We start from the raw sequence: 20,448 nt of genomic DNA on the forward strand, positions 1-20,448 counted from the left end.
GGGACCATTCTCACGAGCAATGTCTAGTGGTAAGATTTTTACAACCAGCCCCCTGTCAATATTTTATTTTTGAAATTAAATTGCTTTTACTGCAGTGCTGAAGTTTCAAGGGATTCTGCATGGAAACAAATACCAACAAGCATATCAGCACTTCTCTAAATACTGCTTCCTGAAGTACTTAATGCAAGTCTACTGCTGGAGATGTTTCACATACCAGGTTATGCACTGAGTTCACGGCACATACAAGTACAGTTACAAAAGCAAAGTCTATTTTTACAAAGGCTCCAAAATTAAATGTTCAATTTTTGACATGAATAATCACCTCCAGGAGCCAGCAGACTGTATGTCTACATCTTACTTACTTGGTCACCTGGTTAGAGGGCAAAAAGCAAAGTCAGAATGTAATTCTGGAATTTTATTTTAAAGGTAATGGGAAATTTTTCTCTCAGGACACAACAGCACCAGAAGCAGGCCACTTACAAAACACCCCATCTCATCCCACTCTGTCCTGCCATACAACTGTCTCAAAATACAAGACAACAATGTGCAGTGTACTATGCATCCCAAAACCACACAGGTAGTTCAAGGATTGTCTCCCCTTGCGTCTACTTTTTTTTTTTCCTGTGTCTCTTTTGCTTCTGACTGATTTTAATAAGATACATAAGATGTTAATAAGATATATAAATATGCTTATTTCACCATGTCAGGATTAGATTTAGTTAATTTGTTTTTTCACTAGTCACACATTTGAATTGACAGACAAGCGTTTTAACAGAAACAGCATTTGTTTTTAACAGAAGTACAAATTCAATGCAGAGTAACCAGAACTAGACTTCAGCATTCGGAGTTCTCAAGTAAGAGTTTAAGAGAATAGAAGCTTGGAACTGTGATAGAGGAAACTTCCACTAAGTATACAAGTCCAATTTTCAATTAATGTAAACTGAAAGTGCCAAATTATAATCTAAAACAAAAACATCCCTCATTCTCTCCCCTCCCTGCCTCCAGTATTTTAACAGTATCCAGCCCAACTTTTTTTGAAGTTGGTTGAGTAAACAGACAACTGACATTAAGATAATTTCAAAAAGAGAGAAAACAGGACTAGAGATGAGGTTTAATGCAGTTTTGCTACAATTAACTGATGTATTTATGAAGTGCCTTGAGAGACGTAGAGGTAAGGAAAGCAACCGTGACAATGCAGATGTATCCTCTGTCCAAACATTACGGTTTCATGAAATACTCTTTTCCCTACATGAAAAGCACGTCCTACTAAAGATGTATATGTTTTTTTAAAAAAGCAAATAAAAGGCAGAGTTTCTAGGAAGACAGACAGCGAGCTGTGAAGCTTCCTAAAGAAATCTCAGCTTACATGCATACAGGAATGAGCTTTGTGTCCAGACCGTCTTGAAATTTAAACAAATGAGAAGAGTAGACCAGTACAGTTGCGGATGTCTGTAGTCTGGAAAGGATCAGATCAGTGCAGATTTACATCTTCCCAGAGCAGACATGAAACAAGCTGCAGCAGTCCGAGACTTACACAAGCTAAGCATTCTACAGGAACAGGTCAGGAGAAGAAAAGAAGGAAACAAAGAGAAAAGTTGAATCACATCCTACTTAAAACAGTTTTTCTGGTACAAAAATCTTCATGTAGGTTAAGGTCTACACAGAAGGATACAGCTGCATAAATGCAAAACCTCGTGGTTTAAAAACGACAGAAGAAACCTGAAGAGAAAAACGGAACTAAGTTTGTAGGAGAGAGAAACAAGAAGAAAACAAGAAAACAAAGCCAAATGTAAAGCATGAAAAAAAGCTTGTGAAGGAAAAGATAAATGAGAAGAAAACAGGGCAGTGAATCAGAATCATATCAGACTAGGACTTAATTAATATTGAACTTCATTTTCCCTTGGCTACCGATCTATTTACATCTAAACAATCAATAGTTGTATCTGTAGCCATAAAAAACGCCAAATAAAATATGTTCCCTTAGTTTTTGAATTGCATCCAAAAAGAGTTAAAAACATTTCAGAAGCAAAAGACTACAAATTGGGGAACTCAGAAAAGATTTGCAGCTATCAATGAAGATAAAAACCAGATACAGACCTTTGCAAAACAGGAAAAAGTATTTTGCAAAAGGATATGGTCAAGCATGAGAGGCAGCTGGAGGCTAAAACTCAGGTAATGTATGCTGAAATACATAAGAAAAGTATTTCCTCTTTTATAATTTAGGGTGGAGGGCAGTGAAGAGAGAAGTAATGTTCCCACTTCAAAGTTCCCCTAAATTTTTATGAAGAGTAGTCCTTCCAGCCTACAGCCACTACCAACCAGCTGCTTTACTATAAATCTCATCATTTTTTGCTACCCTCAAAATTCAGGTAAATAATCCAACCCAGAAAATAACCACAAGCATAGACCAAACATTTTTAAGAATTCCAGAAAGGGTTGTGCTGAAGAGGAACTCAGGGAACTGAAGACTGAATGCTATACAGTTAATAGAGACTTTTCCACTGAAATATTATACCCATGCTCCCAACAACAGATGAGCATTCCTGAAGTACTTTGCTCCCAGAAAGTATGCACTTTATTGGCCTTATCATTGATAAGACATTGCTCAGGCCTTCCTAGTGCTCTAAACATGAAAATATTAAGCGAAAACACAACTGAAGCCCTGAGCAACACTAGAGGCATCATGATACACATTTAGTTGTTATCTGAGCTGTCTTGAAGGTATCTGTCAAAGTCTCTCAGGCTGCCAGAGACAGATGACCACAAGAATGCCCTGTTCTCCCGTTACCCCCCAAGGTTTTTCCTACAGCAGTGCAGCCAGCACTCCAACAACTCCATTTTGTTCTGCAGTGCTACAGCAAGTGTGGCCCCTTCTCCTTACTCACCATGGGGGATAGATGTGGATGACATCCCGTGGTCTGCTCTTCAGGTGAGCTGCTGTCTCCCTTGTGAAGAGGACTTTGAGCACTGGCTCCTCTGCATTGATGACAGCATCCTCGGGCGAAAGCGCAGCAGGAGACTGTTCCAGCTGCTGGCAGATGGCAACTTGTATCGTGCACTCCTCAAATATTTCCAAGATCCTCACAATTAAAACACCAGATTTATCTGGAAAGAAAGTGAAAATGAAAAATAAAAATGCAAAGTCTGGATGAGGAGAAAGAAAGAAGTTCTGGCACTCTAAAGATGTGCATCCCTCTGTGCTCTGCACATCTGTCTGACCGTGATAAATCCATGTATGAGTAGAATACACAGCCTTATCAAAAGACCTACATTAAGCTTTTGCAGTAATTTTTGTTTTTTCTATAGATACTATTAATTGTAAAGAAAAAAATCCCACCTGCACTGCTTCCAAGTATCAATGAATTCAGAAACTCCTTACAAGACGCCCTCTTCCACCACACCTAAACTTTTAAATCTTGCAACTCATTGACTTTATTCAGTCTTTTTTATTTTATTAGATACTGCAAAAAATGTATTTATTTAAAAACAGAATAATCAAACACTGTGTTAAAAGTGAAGTTGTATTTGCCCTCCTTGACCTTTCTCAAAGCAGCAGCTGTCAGGAACCAAATTAGAAGAATACAAAGCATCTAAAAGCTGATGATTCACACTGAGGGACAAATGTGGAGAAAGAAGGAGTAAGATGCACTGCCTAAAAATAATTATTGCAAAACTGATCATCCATTTTATCAGTAGGCAATCAGGGTAGTCAGAAGGCTCTGTTGTTTTAAAGCAACATGAACAGATACAAGCATCTACACAGATCGATTCTTAGCACTTGCATCTCTGCTGAACAAGAAACAACTTTGCACTGAAATGAAATTACCCCTGGGTCCTTTGCACTCTGCACAGGACAGCAGCTACTCAGACAGACCTTGGTCTGAGCTATAAGAAAATGTAACATTTATTCTCATTCTCACCTAGCCTTACTCAGATCTGCACTCTGGTCACTGAGAGGAGAAATGCTGTTACCCTGCCGAATGCTGCAAGCATTTAGTGGGGCAGAAAAGGGTCCCAGAGGACAAGGGCAGAGCCCCAGTTCTACCCTTCTTGATTTACAAGTTGCATTGGGAAAAACACAACATCCCAAGAAAAACAGCTGATATAAATTATTGTCTTCCCACAGCAAAGAAGAAACAGGGGAGGAACAGTGAACGTGATACTGGAACTTAACAGCAGAACTGTACTAGTTATTTGTTTGTTTATTTTAAGGCTCATTTCACAACTGTGAATGTTTTTCCTCCGGAAAATAAATCAAAATATTTTAGTTTGAGTTTATGAGAAACTTCAAAAAAAATTAACCCAACCCTCAAGAAATCCAAACCAAAGAAACTGGGCCCTAAAACCTTTCAAATTTATTCAATAAAGTTGAATTATACAAAAGTAAAATAAAAAAATTCTGTCCCTGTTTTTATTAAATTTCATACTGAAACTGAAATAAAGCAATTTGGAAATCTAAAACTAAATTGTTCTCAAAACCACTTTCATGTGAACCCATTCTTCATCACATGCAACATGCTTCTGCAAAGCATTCTGCTTCCCCTGAACTGGTATTTTCCAGCTCTATCAAGGGTTCCACCAGACAGTCAGACACAAAATGTACATAAGCCACTTCTGTCCAAGCCATTACAGCTTGACCTCCTTTCCCAGATCTGAGAAGCAGGCGAATGAACTCTTTCTGCCAAGTCCTTCGAAACTGACTGATGGTTGTGCCTGCTGCTGCTCCTCACTGCTGTCACCTCCTCAGAGAAAGCCACAACGTCACAGTGCCACTGCAGAGACTCTCTGCGCTGAGATAATGTTTGCTTATGTGAAAATTCTGACAAGGGTGAGCCCTGACTAGTTTTCTATGCCTGAAGGGAAGAGCTTAGAATATTCACACTTGAATTCTGTTTTGCCTGACTAGCTGCAGTTGTGGTCCTCTGTCAACCCCAAGTCATTTGGCACGCATAAGCAAATTCTGCTAACCACAAAAATTCTCATCCTTTAAAGTAACTAAGCATTTACCTCTTCCCTCTAGACATACAGCACAATTTGCATTTACATCCACTTTAAAAACCAAGTCGCAAAAAAAAAAAAAAAAAAAATCAGTCTCAATTTTCAAACGCACCAACAGCTTATTAAAAAAAAGTATTAAGACAGCTTGTGAGAGAGACTGCTCATCACTTCTGAACCAAGCATTTCTTATTTGAAGAATTCTATGACAATTCTTACTGGCCAGCAGCTTATATGTTACTCATTTTATACAGCAGGTTGAAGACAATGACTGACAGCCTAACAATATTTTTCTTTTAAATACCTCTGACTGTACAACAGTTAAAAATACTAGGCCAATCAAGAACTGTATGTGTATGAAAGTTTTAAAAGACATTGGAGTAAAAAATATCCTACCACAACACTAGAGTCTCTTGCAAGTCTAAAGCTGGTGGAAACACTGGGAGCTGATTCTAAATGAAGCAGAATGCTTCTACACTAAAAGCATCTCAATTTCGACCAGTAGCCAAGTCTCACACTTGGCACACATGCATATTCTACAGAACCACAATCTATTTGTTTATTTAGATGCACAGAGATAGTTTAGTTTAATTACTCTGAAATTATTATTACTGCTGATGATAGTGTTCTCTTGAACAACATGGAAAAGCACTTTGGATTGCTGGCACATGATGAAACACCAAATTTCAGAATGTAGCTTTGGTTTTAATACATTTGGCTCTTGTATTGTTATGTCAATCAAAAATAAATCAAACATATGTGGCTGCACACTGAAGGGCAAATTTGTGGGTGAGGAGACAGGCTGGATCTCTGCAAATTCTACGGTTTCCAGAGTTTACTTGTTTGTTCATCCATGTGAAAAGCTCACTTTTGGGTTTTGCATTGTTCTCCTTCACCCTTGGATAACTTACATAAATTCCCACTTGCTTGCTGAAGTTATCATTCACTTACTTGCATTTGCAAAGCAGAATTACAGCTCAAGAAATTCAGAAGCAGACATGTGCATGTTTCATGGCAATACCTAGTAATCTTAAATAAGGAATAATACCTTACAATTGTGTGCATTTTAAAAGGTGCAATCAATAATGTGTTGTAATTGTGCCCGTTCCTACACATTTCTTCATTTCCCATTCTGCTGCCCAGAATACTCATGGATTTCTTCAGGGTTAGCTTCTAGAAGAATTAACGAGCTAATTCAGCCAACAGCAAAGCCACTTCAGTTTACTTACTTCAAGGTAACCTTTATTCTCCCACTGAAAGACCAGTACACACTCTCACACTCACTGGGAGTGAGCATAGAGCTGCCTGGATGCATTCACAAATCTACCATGAAGCAGCAATCAGCAATTGAGGACTGCTTAACAAAACTCTCATAGAATCATAGAAGATCTCGAGTTGAAAGGGACCCATAAGGACCCTCAAGTCCAACTTGCTGCTCCTCACAGGATGATCTAACACTAAATCATACAACAAATGTTCCTTGAAATGAGAGCCTTGGTGCTGTGAGGAGCCTGTTCCAGTGATCACCCACACTTTCAGTGAAGGACCACCTCCACATATTCAATCTGATTCCAGAGGCCTCTGCAAAGTGAAATGCTTGGGGGAGACAAAGATGGAAACCCAGATCAGCCTGCTCAGTGTGAGACACAGGTGCATTTCTCAGCCAAGCCCTGGGTGCTCTGATCTCTGGTGACAGAGTGCTGCTGCAGCTCACTGGTCCTGGAACACAGCCTAACATGGACAGCTGCCCCTTCCAGCATCTCTCCACAGCCCTCACAGAGTCAGCTGGAAAGTCAGAGAAAACATCCACTGACACAAGGATCATTTGAAATATCTGGCCCCATGAGTAGAAACAGAGAGTTTATTCATCCCAGGGGCATGAAGTGTAACTCAATCACTGATACACAAGGCTTAAGGTGCCACAAAGAAAGCCAGAAAGGCACTGATCAATCTGGCACAGTATGAATTTTGCAGGTATTTGAGATGTATAACACGTGCCCTCTAAAGAACACCATCTGAAAGGATGGGATCAGCCACCAAGGCCTGTAACGCTCCCTCACTTCTCAGAATTTTCCATAAGAAATCTTCACAAAGACATGCAGTAACATGCTGGCTACTACTGAATCAACATATTGGTCACAGACAGGACAGTGTACAAGAAAAATCACATATCAGTTAGGAGCTAGATTAGTTACATCACCCTTTGTGGAACACCACTGTGACAAATGCCACCCTCTGAAAAGCAACCGACAGAAACCATTGCTAGATGGACCATGAGCAAACAAGTAAGTTCCTTCACACTTTGCAAGTGGTCCAGAAGGAGTGAAATCCATGAGAGAGACTGACTGGTGGGAGGAATGAACCATTTAAGCAAGGAAGCATCTTTGGTGAAGCCTTGCTGTGATTGATAAGAATCTCCCTCACCTCCCAGTCAAGAAACAAGAAGCTCTGACAAAGATGAAGAAATCCTGATCCAAATCTGGGCAAATGGAACATCAACCTCACATTTCTGCTATTAGCAGAACATTTGATATCACAGGGAAAAGTCTTTTCAGCAAAAGTAGTAATGGAGCAAACCTGGCAATGATCTTGGGCATAATTTCCAAAAAAGCCTGATGATCCATAATAGTGTGATCACAACAGGTCTATGTTGTATGCATGGGTTCAGAAAAACAACCAGTAACTTTCTGGTAGGAGAAAAACTTATTTAGACCTACTAAGAACACAGACAGTAACTCTGGTTTACAAAGTCCCTGAGTCAGAGATCTGTAGGAGGTATTTGGGAGAATATTTTGGGAAAATATTATCAAGTGTTAGCCATTTTATCATTTTTTTCTAGGTATTTTGATAGCTCTTGTCACTGGCAGAAACAGGATCCTAAGCTAGAGGCACTTTGGTTTAACCACCTAAGAGATCCACTCTGACATACACAGTTAATTAGTTAATTCCAGGTGTCCTCTGAGATGTTGGTTTCTCACTCCAATTTGCAACCCAGACATGAAGTAGCTCAAAGATAATTCCAGTGCCTGGGAGATGAACAAACCAATTTCACACTGAATGCATCAGTTTCCTTGGGTACTTATTTTCATTTTTGTTTATTACTTTAGTACACAGGGAGATGCTGCCCTTCAGCCATATACCACGTCACACACCATGACATCAAAATATATTTTGATGCATTGCTTTGCAGATGTTCTGCATTTACTCTGAATTCCAGAAGGGTTAAAAAGAAACAAAAAGAAGGAAAAAAAAAAAAAAAGGGGACTGGGGGGAAGGGCAAAAGAAAGCTCCCCATTCCTTTGGAGCTCATAGATCCTGAGGTGTTGAGCCTTTGAAGACTTCAGATGACTCTACAGTGTCTGGCAGACTGAATGCCCCTAATCTTCAGACCTAACACAGTGGATTCACAGCAGACACATATATTTAAGCCACAACAGCACTGAATGTACATGGTCACAGATGATGCACTGACCATGCCAAGGGCAGCCTAGGAGCCAGGCTAAGAAAGCCAGCCTGCTTTGACTCTCAACAACTAAAAACCAGTTTGGAGACAAGAGAATGAAAAAAACATTGAGGAGCACAATTTAAAAAAAACAAATGTTCAGACATTCTGGCTTCAGTGCCTGAAATACAACTCTAAAGTTTGTTTTAATAACTCTGTAACTACCAATAAGGAAGACAAATGAGGAGGAAAATATAGAAATTATGATCTCTTGGGAGCCACATATTTTATGTTTCTCTAGTGACACAGCGACAGGAAGCTGAACACACTGCAAGGAGAGGATCCATGATGCTTGATGTATGGAAATGCAGCAAATGTCAATATCGGTAAGACTGCACACAGTTTCACCCCACTTCAGTGAATTTTGCTAAAATGCTACTGCTCAAGTGTTCCAAAAAAGCACCTGTAGCCTTAAATGGAAAGTTCTCAAGGGAAGAAACTCTTTAGAGCTGGTCAGTAGAACTCCAGCAGCAGAGCAATCTCTACAAGACCTACAGAGTGAGACAAAGTGTTTCAGGACCGCAAACTGAATTCTGCATGGTGTGAACGTGTCAGCTGGGATAGGCAGTGCACCTCCATGCATATCAGACCACCAGAACCAACCGTAACACCATCACATCAACAAGAGCAAAACAAAGCCAAGTTTAGTCTATGACAGCAGATACTCTTGAATTTTTCAATTTTCCATTCTTCCTGAAAATTTAAAAGTCTTGCCATGTTGTAAGAATGTATCTCACCCCCAGGGCTGAAGGATGTGATGTGCCCATCTGAATCTAACTGAATGTAACAATCACATCACACAAGGCAGATATCAGTTCATAAAGGCCACAGCACCAATGCAGAGAATAGTGAACTACAACAACACAGACCACTTAGAAACACAAAAGAAAACTGAAGCATAGGAAAATGCCAAGCAGTGAATGGCTCTGCTCCACTGAGCATCACAGAAAAAAACCCAACTTATATCCAAACATGAAGAAGAATGGAGTGGAAATTATTACTATGGTGATAATAAAAAGTCTATAGTAATAAGGACCATATGCATACCTACAAGTATAAACTATCATGAAAAGTAAGACTGACAAAATAAAATTCCTCAGCCACAAGTCACATGGATAAAAAAGACCAAGCAAGCACGACAAGAGGCAAAAGGAAGACTCTTTCACCACCTTCCTTTCAGATAAATTTAAAAATTACCCTTATGCAAGTAGAGCTTTCTGAATAAAGCCATTACAAACTCATAAGAAGACACAAGGGAGGAAGATGAGCTTGCCTGAAGCCACATTAGTATGTGAAAACCTGCTAACAAATACATGTTTTGTGCAAAAATAATGAAGGCAACTTGTTCTTATCAGCTAAACAGAAACAATTCTTTATCTTAGTGATATCTGAATGATATGGGGAAAGGACTTTTAAGAAAAACAAATTACTGTTACTTTTGCTCAAAGAGCTATCAAACAAATAGTATACATGAACTGCAGTTTAGAAGCAATTTTTTACTGTTGAGAAACAGTAAAACACATGGTTGAGAAGTTAAGTTATACTTTCTCTTAACTGGGAAATTCTTTAGAAATATGCAGCATGCAAAATACAGGTGTTACACATAAGTCAAATTTCTACTAATCTTAGGTAAAAGCTTTTATAAAATAAACTTTCCCACTGAAAGTACAAAGAATTGTGGGCAATTAAGGCTGGGAATAGTACTCACTGCACAAAGAATGAAAGTCACTCTTTGCCTTTGGTTCAGATGAATAGGTCAAATACACATTATGGAATTATAAAGGAAACAAAGAAAATTCCACTTCATGCTTTGTTTATTAAAACAAACTAGCAACACTCTTCCAAATTTGTCTCACTCAGTTGTTTTTCAAAGGCATTATTTCATCCCAACATAATTTAACTTCTAATTGTTAAATGTGGTTCCAAAACTGCAGTTAGTAGACACTCTCCTGGGACATCACATACTATCTGCAGTGGAAGAATAGCCAACCACTTTCTGCTTCAAGCCACAAAGTTTTACTTTCATTCTTAAGCGTAAAAAGTATAAATGTCAAATTACAGACACAAATCAAAACAAAAACATTCTTTTGCTTGGCATCCCATTATTGTTCTTTCTCCTCCCTCATGTACAACTTGCAGGTGCAGGCATAACAAACTCAGCAAGCAGGTAGATACCAAGCAGACCCTTGTAATTCAAAGTCAATGCTGAAAGCCAGGTCTGGGTTTCAAGGTTTTCACAGCCTGTACAAAACCATCTGGTTGCTGTTCTGATCTATACATGTTGTTATTCTTCCTGGGCTGGTAACTTCTGAAGCCATTCAAGAAGATTTTTCTTAGAAACACACTGAGTCTCTCATAGTCATGATGGCTTCTTGCCACATTTATATAAATTTTTAAAGGTCTGCTGAATTTGGCTGTGCTTTAAACACTACAAATTCTTTATAAGAACATATGTAAGCTACTTGAAGAGACTATGCATGTCATTATTGTTTCTCATAGGAAAACAAAAACAATACAAAGAATTCTTGCTTGAAGAAGACAAACTTACTTTTGATTTTTTCCTTTCCAATGCTGTAACAAGTTCAGATAGTTGGCTAGGAAAAAAAAACGGCCTCTTGCCATGCCTCTAATTTATTGCATTAACTCTTAAGTAATAAAACAAACTATCGAGAACTAAGAAATAAGCGACAACTAGCAAATCTCATATTTCTGTCTTTTTAGAAGAATTTTACACAGTAAAGGAAACCCATGTTTTCTTCATCAACTACAAATTTCTTGGCATTCAAGATGCTAAAATAATTTCTTCCCATCATCTTAACTAGTCAATGAAACTGGAAAAGAGGGAGAGATTGTTTACATCCTCTTCTGTAACCCTTTCAGGCTTCCTGAAAATGTGTGACATGAAACCCTGTCCTCATCTCCAGGGCTTCACCCTCTTCCTCTCATGCATTCCATTTGCCTCAGTAAACTGAAAATTTGTTGCCCCTTGAAGGTCACTTTTCCCTGTGAGGAAGGAGCAGTTTGGAAGGAAAGATCCATGGTTTTGTTTTATTGTCAGTTTAATACTCAAATTCGGTTGTAACATAATCATGAATCTTAACCTTGGATCAACAAATACCAAATCTTGCACCAGATTACAAATGCTAGAGAATAAAATGGTTCTGCATTTAAGGTAAAGAACTGCTTTGATGATAGCTGCAAGACAAACAAAACCAATGGAAGGTAGGATTTACAGAAAAGCAGAATTTCAGAAGTTACAGTAGGAATCTACATGACTTTGCTTTAAATATTATTAGTGTCCCCGCCTATAGACAGGAAGGTTGTCTAAATGTAACTCAGAAAACCACTGTTTTTTCTTCCAGCAGATGTTGACAGGAAAAAGGTTTGGGTTTTTGTTGTGGGTTTGGTTTTTTTTCCTCTCTCTCTTTCAGCTGTCCAGATCTCCTCTTTGCCCAAACAGGAAACTTCATGGGGAAGTTGCAGCACTGCATACAGAATAAAGCCTGCTAATGGTCTACAAGCCCTTGCAGAGACCCTCAAACCATCAGCTTGGCTGATCAGAGACTCGCTGTTACATGGCCTGCACCTCAGCCCCCCTCTTACATCTTGTGAAGAACAGAAAATTTTGGACTTGTGGCAGAGCCTGACATTTGCCTCTGTTAGAGCTGAACCACAGAGAGCATCCAGACAATGCTGTGGAGCACGGGCAAACTCTGGTCTTCCCTCCCTTCAGAACTCTGCCTGGTATGGTTACCTTGATTTACAGAAGTGGGATTCACCTTGCAGAAACCCATGTCCTTAGTGAGTGCCTATCCCAACACAGGGACCAGCTGCAGAATGTGACTGTGTCCCAAAATTGTCAAAATCTGAGAAAGCACAAAGGTTTCTGCTACCCTGCAGAATGAGTCAGCCAAAGTGAGACCCTGTGTGCTGCATAAACACCAGAAAGTGCGTGCTCTCTGAAAGGAGGTGCTCTCTTCTGGGCAGTGATTCATCCCAGTGACCAAGAGGCAGCCAAACCACAATGGTTACTTACAGAAAGGGGTCAGGGAGGTAACAGACAGGATTTAAAAAAAAAAAAAAAAAAAAAGCTGAAAACTAGGGGGGTTTCAGTAGTATGGACATGGATACAACCTAAAAGCAACAGCAAAATAAAGGCATGAAATTCTGCAGTTTGAAATGTCTAACAGGAGTGACAGCTGGAACTTCTGGAAACATTTTTCCTTAAATCTCATACGTAAGGAGGACTTTAAACCAATCTCATTTGAAATTGCTCCCTGCTGCTTTAGCAAAGAACTTCTGGTCTGCATGTCTATGGGATATCCAAAATGACGTGACAGCTCTCCCAGCAACTAAGTTACTTCAATCCTCCACATTAATCTTCAGGATTCTTTAGTGACTCAAATGAGTTTGTTATTTGAAAAGTTCTTTCCTCTAACTCTGTGCCGAAGTCAGAAACAGTCCTGGAAACAGTCTGGCTTAGAAATGTTACTGGGCAAAACAGAGGGGAAAAAAAATTCAAGAAGATTCTTAGATTAGTGAGAAAGCCTTAACTTGAACCTGAAGAGATGAAAGCTGAAAGTGGCATGCATTTGCTGTGCTGACACTTCACATTCCTGACTAGAAGCAAAGAGAAGGTTATCTAGTTACATTACTAAAATTTCAACCATTCCAACTGATGTTCTCCAAACAAAACACCAATTTCATTTTGGTGTTACAAAACATGGCTGTTCTAAGAATACAACTATCAAAAATAAATTTTGCTCTAGATGAAGAAGTATCCCCAAAATATTATCACAGCTATTTTAATGATTATTTTATAATCATCATACTTTGGAATAAGGATTGAGAATTGCAAGTGAAATTGAAGCTGTGGAGTTAAAGTGTATTTCTAAATTTATGGCAGGTTCAGCATTTTCCAGAAATTGTAGCAAATGCTTGCAGGGTAAATGAAACAGTAGTTTGTCCTAAAGACTTCTTGTACATTTTTTGTTATGATGGAAAAGGCATATCCCAGAAACAGTTAATCTTCTGCCAAAACGAAATCATCTTAAAGACACTCATCAGAATTCTTTAAATGTACTTAAGAATAGAGCAAGGTATTTTCCCATAGCCTTTTTTCTCATAAAATGCTAACGAATTCTGACTCATTTTCTGAAAGAAAAAAGAAGAATCAAAGAAAGGAATTCAGCCAGGGGCAGATGTTTAGCATGGAATATTTCAGCCTAGAAGTTGGTTTAACAAAATGGTGAGCAGCCAAACACAAGGTTTTGCAATGACACATGTGAAACTAGGACAAAAAGAATATTAGCAATGTTGGAGGTCTGTTACTACAAAGTGCATTAAAAATGTTAATTTTATTTAAAAAGGCAAGCATGTTCAATATCTATTTCTGGCCCATACTTGAGAAGCAGTGACAGGATGTCCTCACACCACATAAGAATGATGAAGTAACCTCTCATGGTTTTAAGTAAGCATGCCTGTACAATTCTCAGCATAACATTTCTAGAAAGAGCTGGCTAAAGACATCTCTGCTTCCCTGATGTCACTTTCTAGAGTGTATTCAGATACTGGTGAAATTCCAGAAGACTCAAAGGATGATGATATTGTGCTACTGTTCAGGAAGGGTAAACAAAGTGGCTTACAATAACTGGGGACCAACTAGCCTGACATCAGATCTAGGCAAAGCGGCTGGAAAAATAAGTAAGGAATTAAGGTCAGAAATACAACGTGCTATTCTGCATGGGCGGCATTGTGAACACACACCATGCAAATGGACAAGGGATGTAAGCCCTCTAAAACTCCAGTGAGAAACTCAGACCAAGCTTTAGCCAAGAGTTTGGGTGTAACTATAAATCATACAACCTTCTTATGAAAAATCAACTATTTTCACTATGAGTAATGCACCCTTTGAGTGGAATGCAAAAGAAATTAAAATCCTGAGAGCTAACTTTGTGAATTACAGTTAGACTTTTTAGCAGTGGAGAATTACAACTGAGTAACAGCAGTTCCAGCAGGACTCACAAGTAAACATTCATGCTATTGTTTTATCAGTGACATAACTGTGTGAATACCACAAACTCAAGCAAATCTGTGACTAAAAGAGGACAGGCTTTGGATATACAGTGACCTGAACTGCATGGTTAGCTGTACTACTTAAGTAAAATCAGCCACGATACAGCACAAATACTTCCCTGTGTTTAGGCAGAAGAAGCAGAAAGAGTAGCTGGAGAGTGGGAAACAGCATCTCAGAAAAAAATAGCTGTGGAGGTTCAAAAATCATACTGGACAATCAATTCCAGGTAAAGTCCCAGCACCGTGCTGTGACCAAAGCCAAACCAGACTCAAACACTTCTCACAGGCCTCGAATATCCTGGAGGCTGAGAAGTGAATCTGGACCTGGCCAATGATTTTAATGACACTAAACACGTAGAATTGCTATGCATTGTATGAAGAACACATAGAATTGCTATCCTGGTTCTTAAGACCCTTCTGAAAAGTTCAAAAGGTACAGCAAAAAGCCATGAAAGTCACTTGAACACTGATAAAAATGCTTTAGAGACCCTTAAAAAGCTCAGTCTGTTTAGTTTATGAAAACTGTGAGGCAGCAGAGGTTTTGCTATGCAAGTGCCAGAAAGGGAAAATGTCACATACTAAAGGGCTCTTTAAAGGAGAAACAAGAAACAAAAGAGGGGAACTGAAGCCAGACAAATTCAGATTTGGAAGAAAAATCACCTTCAAAAATTTGGGAGTAGAACTGGGGACAAACTCTCAAAGTAAATTATAGATTCACTTAGATACACTTATCCATGTGTTTTCAAATTAAGACCAGAGGACTTTCTGAAAAATAAATGCAAGTCAATATATGCTCAAAAACAAGCAGTTGGCTTAATACAGAATAAATACGTGACATTTTGTAGACTATAGTCACACAGACAGAAGCTGATTAAAAAACTTAACTACTTCTTTATACTTAAACTCTATGAATCCATTACCTCTCAATAAACACTACTGAAAGATGGTGCTATCAGTCACCAGTACTAATTTGCATGACTCTCACTGTTTGTTTCTAAGTGATGTGCACACTGTAGTTATGTTTCACACTCATTTCATAGTTGTGCACTATTTGTTCACACTTAGTGCCACTCACAATTTCAGCCCTTACCCATAAATTTTTATCCATTTGTTTGTTTGTTTGTTGTCAAGAAGTGATCACAAAGCAAAAACAACAAGAGGAAAGGTTGATTATAAAGAAAGAAAAAATGCCACCAAAAAAAATCTGAACACCCATAAATTAAAACTTGAATTGTCCTACAATCTGCTGAAAACACTATTTTTTCAAGTGATGCTGGAAATCAAGGAGCTGTGAAAAACTTAGATGGAGGATACTTAAAATATACCCTTTACCTGATACATTGAAATGATGACTGAGTTGTTAGAAACCTTCATAATTACCAGAAATGCAATTATTAGCTCAGAAGACCATCACTATAGCATTAAACCCAAGTCAGGAAAGACCAGCAAATAATATAAACTTCACTTTTCCCCCTACATAGGCCATAGATACATACATGTAGGTATAATACTTTGACAGTGACATTGTGTTATGTCTTACCTGAGGGGATTTTATCATCTGAAAGACACTGATGCCTCCAGAAGCTAATGGCAGATCTTTCTCTGTTCTGGAGCCGACACAACCTCTCAGCTAACCCGCCTCTGCAGAGAATAAAGGAATGCTCAGTTTTGCCAGGAATCAGTATTTGGTTTGCCAAATAAAAAGCCACGGGACAAATGTATATGTGTGTATATATATATGTATGTATGATTTGACCCTTGGAAACAGAATCATACAGGAAAACCATGTTTTGTAGATTAGTTTTCCCAGTTTTGAGCTTTCCAACAGAGTTACTCCCAACAAAACATACACTTAGGGTCAATATATGCAACAAAACGTTTTCAGTATATGGTGTTCAAAATCTTCATGTTTTCAGTCATGTCTCCAGTATAAGGAGTGTAAAAAAACTTTTCCTTGCACTTATGAACAGATCCTATTAGAAACCAGAGACAGTTGCAAATTCAAAACAAACCAGTGTAACCACTAGTTATAACAGGTTGGGTTTTCTTTTCCCTCACAGATTTGTTTGTCTGTTGGCAAGGAGTGATCACAAAAATATTCTTTTACCCATACTTGACCCTATGATTCATTTCACAAGCTGGGTCAAGTGTGCAGTTTCAGTGGTCTGAACACTCTCCAAGACGAAATTAATTTAGCATTCCCAAGGTGAGGAGCAGAGGAGTGGCATCTAGCACAAATACACTTAAGGTAACACTAAAGCAATTCCTACCCTTGGATTCAAAGCCAGGAGACATAATTTCTCACTTTTAAGAACAAGAAGATGTATGTGTTGGAAGCTGTCTTTGGGCTACTACAAAGAGCTCTGGACTACTGTGGGAGTGTTTGAGCATTTTTCTTTGGCTTCAAAGAAGTTATTTGCATAAAGACCTACTTCAGTCTTTTGTTGCAGTGTAAAGTTTCTCCACAAGTACTACCAAAAATATTAATAAAGATTTCTACCAAGGTGAAATGTGTCCTTGAGTTAAACTGGTTTAGGAATCAACAGAGATAGCATACAACCACCTTATGACTGTTTGTGTGCATGATGAACATTTTTTGGCTTAGTGAAAAAAGACAAATAGCTTGGAAAAGCTCACATAATAAATGTGAAACTGGGAAGACACACACCTGTGGAAACTGAGAAGGAGCTAAAAAGGTTAAGCAGGACTTCAGGTGAGTTGTAAAAATAATAAAATAAATCTCTCTTCAGTTACCAGTTATTAAAAAATTTCATTTATGGACAAGTCAACGCATTTTATAAAAAGCAGTTAGCAGTGTCAGCTGAATTTTTAGTGAACAACTATATCCTTTGCAAAATTATAATCATCACAAGGATTTTCAGATACAATGGCTAAACACCTAAGTAGTAGATCACAGAATGAACTCTGAACTACAAGAGCCTTATTTAAGTCAAAATGACCTCTAGAAGTTTTGAAGTTTACATTTCTACATCTCTATGGCTGGTGCCAGGCAGGGAGGAAAGAAAATCCCAAAGCCTCAAAACAGAGAACCCAGAATTAATAAGCTATGAACCCACACTTAACAAGCTATGAACCGTGCTATATTAAGAAGGAAAACAAACAAAAATGTTTAGAAAATATTAGGCTCAGTGAAGTTCCAAGTAAGCTTAACAACCTTGTTTAGTCCTGGTTTCAGCAAGGACTTTAAGACTCACAACTAATACAGAAGTGCAACGGAAGCTTTGGTTCTAAGAACAGCACAGTCAAGTACAAGATTTCATACAAGACAACCTACTCTGCTGATAACACTGTGTTCACCCACATTTCCCCCCAAACCTGAGCAGTGAAGCACTACCACACCACAACACTTGTGGGCAAACAGCTCTACAGACTCCAACAAACTGTCCACCTCGTTCCTCTTCTTACCAGGGAACCATTCTCAGATGCAGATGTAACTCAGCTTGGCTGGGTGGCCTACATGAGCCATGCTGGAATTGGTAGATGCCAGCGCAGCTAGGCTTAAAATTGCAGCAGTAAAATGCATTTTCAGATTGCTTGTTTAAAAGTCTTGCATGCATGAGTCTGCATCTGCACTCTGTGGTTGGACTGTAGCAACACACTACACAGTCAGTAGCTCAAGCACTTGTTTTGCTGAAAGAAAACTGTTCAACAACATGAGTGTTCTACTTCATTCCCTCCACAGATGCCAGGCAGAGAAATCGATCTTATTTGTTCAAAGTGTAAGAAAGCCTTAAAGTATCTGCAGAAGAGAGCAGTTATTATTGGCTTACAGCCTAATTTCCCCCTTTTTCCTGAGCAGGGCTATGGTTGTGTCCAGTCAATCAGTTCCTACTCTCCTCCAAGCCCACTACTGTTACACCTATGGCAGGAATGCCTTGTAGCATGAAGGAAAGAAAGCAAGTTTCTGATTCCATGGCTACTGCATTCAACAACAAGACATCATTACTGTCTCAGGCCTGATATGACTACCAGGAGGGTTCCACTGATGCTCACAATTTCATTACTAATTTGCTCACCATGACTGCATTAGGACACCACTTATCACAAAGGTCCATGAAAAGTAAAACACCAACTTTCCTTAGTAGCCCTCTGTGCTAAGTGCACTGATATTTATTAAGCATCATCCTTCCATTCACATTCCAAATGTGGTTAAAAATAGTTTAAACAGAAAACATCATAAAGCAATTTGCCTCTGTTTGGTTGCAGAAAACAAAATATAACTAAGAATGCATTTATGAGAGGTTCTCAGCTGGTCATTGGAAATGTTGTTTTTATACTGTTTCATAGCTCATGAAATTAGAAAGCACAGTTCAAGGACATGGCATGCACAGAAAGACTTTGTATGGCCAGAGCAACAGTTGGTACTTTATGGTTTGTTTCTTTTAAAAAGGTAGTAACAAAGGATGTTAAACACCAACACAACCCATGAGGATCAACTCCCTTTTTAGCTCAAACATATAAAACAAAGGAAAAGGTGATTTCTGGTACACAAGGTAACAGATTTGCTGACAACAGCATTTGAAAACCACTCATTCCTTCCAAAAGAGTACAGATGCTCCCACTGTAAAACACTAGTGCATGAACTGTCATAGTGTGAACTGTACAGAGGCAGAGTCACTCCTGGCTGGGCAGTAAGAGGCAAGCCAACTTCTGGAGGGTATGTGTATAAAACTGGCAAATATGATTACTAATGTATCAACTCTGTAATCAAGGGAACTGACAAACCATTTTATTGAAATAATAAAATCTAGTTTAGGATGTATACTTTCCTGACCAGCACTTCAAACTTGCCCCCTAAAAGGTTTAATATGAGGAAATTGAATACATTTGGCAAATTGTTAATGCAAAGGCTGTTTGGTGAAGTCAAGCTGCTCAGATACAATCTCCACTGCCCACAACCTTTTTATTTTTAATCACAGAACTTTCAGTACAACTATTTTGTTCCTTTAATTCCCTGAAGGCAGACAGACTTAAAAGCAGCAATTCATGTCCTATTTCCATACTAAATCTGAGCTTGTTGAAATACTGTATTTAAAACAACACATCACCTGTACTGTCTATGTCCAACAACATCCACAAGAAAAACAGCTTTGATGACCATAAGAAAGCTCAGCATCCTGTACAACAGCTCAGGTTCTGGTAGTTGCCCTACCCTCAAACTTTAACAGCAAGACTGAAGAGTTTTGTGACAGCTATGACCAAAAAGTAATACTGAGCCTGACCTGTGACTTCCAGGCTTGTTCCTATCTCCCAACTCCAATGAGGTTAATAGAAAGAAACAACAAAAGAGCATTAGTGACCCTGCTGTATTTTGAAAAGTAATTTTCAATCTTTCTGAAGTGTTGGAGATCTCCTTGTGTTCATTTACTAAGGTTTTCATTCAGCAGGGCACTTACCAAAAATAACCCCCTATTCATCCAAGTTTACTTCTTTATAGACTTAATTTGAAGTCAACACTCTTTACTGAGTTGTACACAGTATACACAGGACTCCACATAATTCAAAACAAATATATATCCCCATCTCAAGATTGAGCAATTTCCATCTTCTCTCATTTCAAAGCAAGGGGAAATCTTCTCTCCTACTTTTACATTAACTGGTGAAGTAACTGACACTCAGCTGTCCCTTTAGACTCCTTTCCACTCCATGGGGCACTTGTGGAAGAAATAAAAAAGGCCCCACTGGCTCATGTTCAAATTGCCAGTGACCAGGACCCCCAGGTCCCTCTCTGCAGCCCTGCCTTCCAGCAAGTCATTCTCCAGTCTGCACACAGAACCAGGATTGCCCCATCCCAGGTGCAGAATCCGGCACTTGCCCTTGTTAAACTTTGTGTAGTTGGTGATTGCCCAGTCCTC

At 38.8% G+C, this 20,448-nt stretch overlaps 1 protein-coding gene across 1 annotated transcript in view; it reads right to left on the minus strand.

Annotated features, from left to right (window-relative positions):
- Nucleotides 1-20,448, minus strand: part of SPIDR (scaffold protein involved in DNA repair) — a 195,816-nt gene that overhangs the window by 118,204 nt on the left and 57,164 nt on the right. Inside the window, exons 7-8 of the mRNA XM_054284814.1 lie at nucleotides 16,113-16,213; nucleotides 2,886-3,105 (exon numbers count right to left, since the gene is read on the minus strand). Of these exons, the coding sequence (XP_054140789.1) occupies nucleotides 2,886-3,105; nucleotides 16,113-16,213 (321 nt within the window). The remainder of the gene's footprint in view (nucleotides 1-2,885; nucleotides 3,106-16,112; nucleotides 16,214-20,448) is intronic.

Source organism: Melozone crissalis, unplaced genomic scaffold, assembly GCF_028551555.1.
Source record: "Melozone crissalis strain CALT ecotype California unplaced genomic scaffold, PUWL_Pcris_2 ptg000042l_1, whole genome shotgun sequence".
Classification (NCBI taxonomy): Eukaryota; Metazoa; Chordata; class Aves; order Passeriformes; family Passerellidae; genus Melozone; species Melozone crissalis.